General features: G+C 35.8%; 1 protein-coding gene across 1 annotated transcript; it reads right to left on the reverse strand.

The window, feature by feature from the left end:
• Positions 1–1,478: 1,478 nt before the first annotated feature.
• On the reverse strand, positions 1,479–3,125 carry LOC130471467 (uncharacterized). Its single transcript, XM_056841608.1, has one exon. It carries the CDS (start codon positions 3,123–3,125, stop codon positions 1,479–1,481), a length of 1,647 nt encoding a protein of 548 aa, XP_056697586.1.
• Positions 3,126–3,813: the final 688 nt, after the last annotated feature.

Raw genomic sequence — 3,813 nt, forward strand, 5'->3', positions numbered from 1 at the left:
ATGTGTGAGTTTGATCATTGTGATCTGTGATGTAATTGTTGATTATCTTAGATTTTGGTTTCTAACATATTCCCTCGTCCCCTTTTACAAAAGGGGATAAATTTCATTTCACAAACGAAGAAGTGATCATGTAATCCCTTTTGTGAAAGGGTGATGAGGTTGTTAAAATTTAGAAACATACTAAATATATGTTGTAAATCAACCTAACTGAGATGGTTGTGCCTTGTCCATTGCTGCCTTGTTATTTGTTTTGAGTCATCTATGATGAGTCTTCATTTGCTGACACTCAAACCCTATATTCCATTAACACTCATGCGCCATTAGCATGAATAATGCTTCTCAGGAGCTAAGTGTTAGTGGATGGGGTTTGTGTGAGGGATGCTTGGGGACATTCTGAGATAGTTGTGTGTACTTGCTTCTATGTACATGATGCCTTGTTCTTGATGCTTTGTTCAATGATGAATTGGTTTAAGCATATCGAAATTTACTTTTGTTGACGCATCGGTTTCTAAGTGGGAAGATTTTCCATCTGAAAATGATGTGATATGCATTCTTTCCACTTAGATGCCGATGTGTTTAGAGAAGTGATTTTGCATATGACTTTCTAAGTATGTTGTAATTAACTACCTTGCATTTGCTGCCTTGCTCATGCCTTGTTTTTTATGAGTTGTTCAATGATGAAATGGTTTAGTAACTCGAATATTACATCTTTTGACGCATCGGTTTCAAAGTGGGAAGATTTTCCATCTGAAAATGATGTGATATGCATTCTTTCCATTTTGAAGCCGATGTGTTCAAAGTTGTGATTTTGCATGTCCTGAGTTTCCTAAACTTTTAGTATCCTCTGTCAAATGGAGTGACTTTCCTTTCCCATTTCTGTTTGTGTTAGTCATTCACTCCATTTGGGAGGAGGATATTAAAGTATAGGATTCAATGATGATGAACAAAGACAAACTGAGAACAACATGTCCCCATGCTTTTCCTTGGCTTGAAAATGAATTCATGTGTTGCCTTGAAAACATAAAGATGTCCCCTTCATGGTTTAAGGAATGGCTGACTGATTCAATTGATGTTTTGTGTTTCAATTACAATTATAAATAATAAACATGATTGTGATTATGATGAACAAAAACTAAACTATAATTGTGATTACCTAGTTATTGTTGCCTTGTGCATTGTTGCCATGTTCTTGCTTCCATGTACATGTTCCCTTATGATTTTGCATGCCCTGAGTTCATATGTGATTATGCCATGTACATGAATAAGTACATGAATGTGAGTATGATGGACAAAAACTAAAGATTAACAACAATACATTGATTCATTCATTCTTCCAGTTGATATGTTGCTTCCAAAATGTTTTAAATACATGTGATGCTTTCATTCAAGCTTACAAAAGTGACATTCTATTTGTTCTTGTAACCTTTAAAACATGTTCCCAAAACACAAAAAGTAATCTCTCGTTCTTGCTCTATACTTCACTGATTTTCTCTCCATTCATCAACAAGTTGTTTGCATTCATTCACAGCCCACCTTGGGGCCTTAACTTGTTCTGGCAGATTCCCCTCATCTTCTAAAATCTTTTTCTTGTTGTGTGGGAGTTGGTAGTTGTTGTCCCCCTTGTGTTTCAAAATTTCATTTCCAACATATTGAAGTGACATCCACACATTAGATAGAGTCTTTGCATGCAGTTCATTATATGCCTCAGTCACAGCACCACTTAAATCTTCAACTGTTTTAGGCATCTTTTTGTGCATTAGTGATTGAATTGACCTAAAGAACCCCAAGTCTAATATGTTACAATCTGGACTGTTTGCTGGCTGCTGAGTCAATATCAATGTAAACCCATCTTGCTTGTAATGTTGCTGCCATTCTTGATCATTTTGCAAAATGTGTGCCTTTGCATTGTCTTGAATGATGTATATCACCTTTTCCCCCTCATGTGGTGGCCATTTCTCTTTAATTGCTGGGATTAGGTAGTTGATTAGCATGGCCCTAGTTGCAATCTGATTCACTGACTTGATTGGTTTAGTCTCAATTGTCCCCTTCACTCTGTTTTTGGATGTTCTCTTTGCTGCCACTGCATCTGTGAATGGAAATATACCAAGTTTCCCATCCCACTCACACTTCCCATCTTGTCCCCACCTTGGCCTTGCTACTGCTGCCATGAACATGAACTTTGGAATCTTAGTTCTTGATTTTTCCTTCCTGTGTGGAAATGGTTCATTGTTTGCTAAATAAACTCTTTGACTTTTTTGTGTAAGATAGAACCATTTCTCATCGATGTGAATGAAATCATACATGCTGTAATATGTGGGATCATTTGGTATTGAGTAGTCCATTAAGAGACCAAGTACCCACTTCATCCTTGCCATCTTGCATTCTTCTGAAATGCCTGGATTCAAGGGACTTGAATGTGGTTTTATCTGTTTTCTTTTCACCATTCTCCAAACTGTTGTGGGACTCAAATTAAGCATCCTTGCAAGATCAATAATGGTTGTTCTATCCCCCATGCCTATGGAGGCTATAGATTCATGTGTTACTTGAATTCTCTTCCTCCCACAGTTGTGATATTTGCTATCATAGAAATACGAATCCATGGCTGCCTTATGTGCCAATGCTCTCTGCCATATTAGTCTAATTGTCTTCCTTGTGTAACCAAACTTTATAACAGCCTGCCTATTTGTCCCATGAATGAGTTCATCTGAATGCTTTTCTTTTCTTAAGAGAAGGAACAACAAGATTTCCAACCTTAATTCGTTGTTAATCCTTGGGGTTCTAGGCTTATGATGATTTTGCTCTGTTTCTGTTTGATGAATCGGAGATGGTGGGAACTCTTGTTGTGCTGGCATGTTCAAATCAAACAAAAATGGAACTGAGTGGTTATCTGATATACCTGATGTATGCTGTGGTCCCACTTCACATTCATGTGCATATTCTTGTCCCACTTCATTAAGATCTGGCAATTGTTGATTATGCTCAAAGTCCCCAATTTGATGAGCATTTACTTCACTTTCAGCATTTTGGGTTGCCTCATCATCATCATAATCTGAATCAGACTTCGTGTCGTCTCCTTCATCATCGGAAAAACCGAGGAACTCGTCCTCCACTTGATCTGAAGCCATTAATGTCCCCTTGCTGATTAATTATAGTGCATTTATTGCCTTTGGTTTTTTGTTGTTGTAACTGATCTGAAAACAGTTGGAATTTATGAGGGTTTTTTGGTAGAAATTGGGCCTATTTATAAAGGGTGTGTGGTAAATGTAGAAAGTTTGGAGGGAAAATTTGCAGCCAAAAGTTTGGAGGGAAAACTTTTGGCTGAAAATCTGTTTTTGGAGGGAAGTGTAAAGAGGGAAGTGGACTTTCCCAATTTGGGAAGTCTTCCCTCCGTTTTTTATTTTGTTGCTGAACTCTCATTGGATGAAATAAATCCAACTCATGTACTTTGGTCCCCACTTCAATCAGTTTTTTTTTTTTTTTTTTTTCTGATTTTTGATTAATTAATTGAAAATATCCCCTTTCCCATAATTCTTTAATATTTTCTCTCTCCTTAATTTATTCTTTAAAAAAGAATCTCTTACACATTCTTACACACAATCATTTCTCTTACACCCAATCATTACAGTTATACCCATACAAACCAATATTCTATTTTTCTTAAAAACCCCCCCAAGATTCCAAATGGATACAACATTTAGAAATGGAGGGAGTATTTATTATTTATTATTTATTATTTATTATTTATTATTTATTATTTATTATTTATTATTAATTATTAATTATTTATTATTTATTATTAATTATTAATTATTA

This window comes from Spinacia oleracea, chromosome 4 (genome assembly GCF_020520425.1).
Source record: "Spinacia oleracea cultivar Varoflay chromosome 4, BTI_SOV_V1, whole genome shotgun sequence".
Taxonomy (NCBI): Eukaryota; Viridiplantae; Streptophyta; class Magnoliopsida; order Caryophyllales; family Amaranthaceae; genus Spinacia; species Spinacia oleracea.

Coding starts and splice junctions, on each gene's coding strand:
- LOC130471467 (XM_056841608.1), bottom strand. CDS start 3,125: ATGGCTTCAGATCAAGTGGAGGACGAGTTCCTCGGTTTTTCCGATGAT.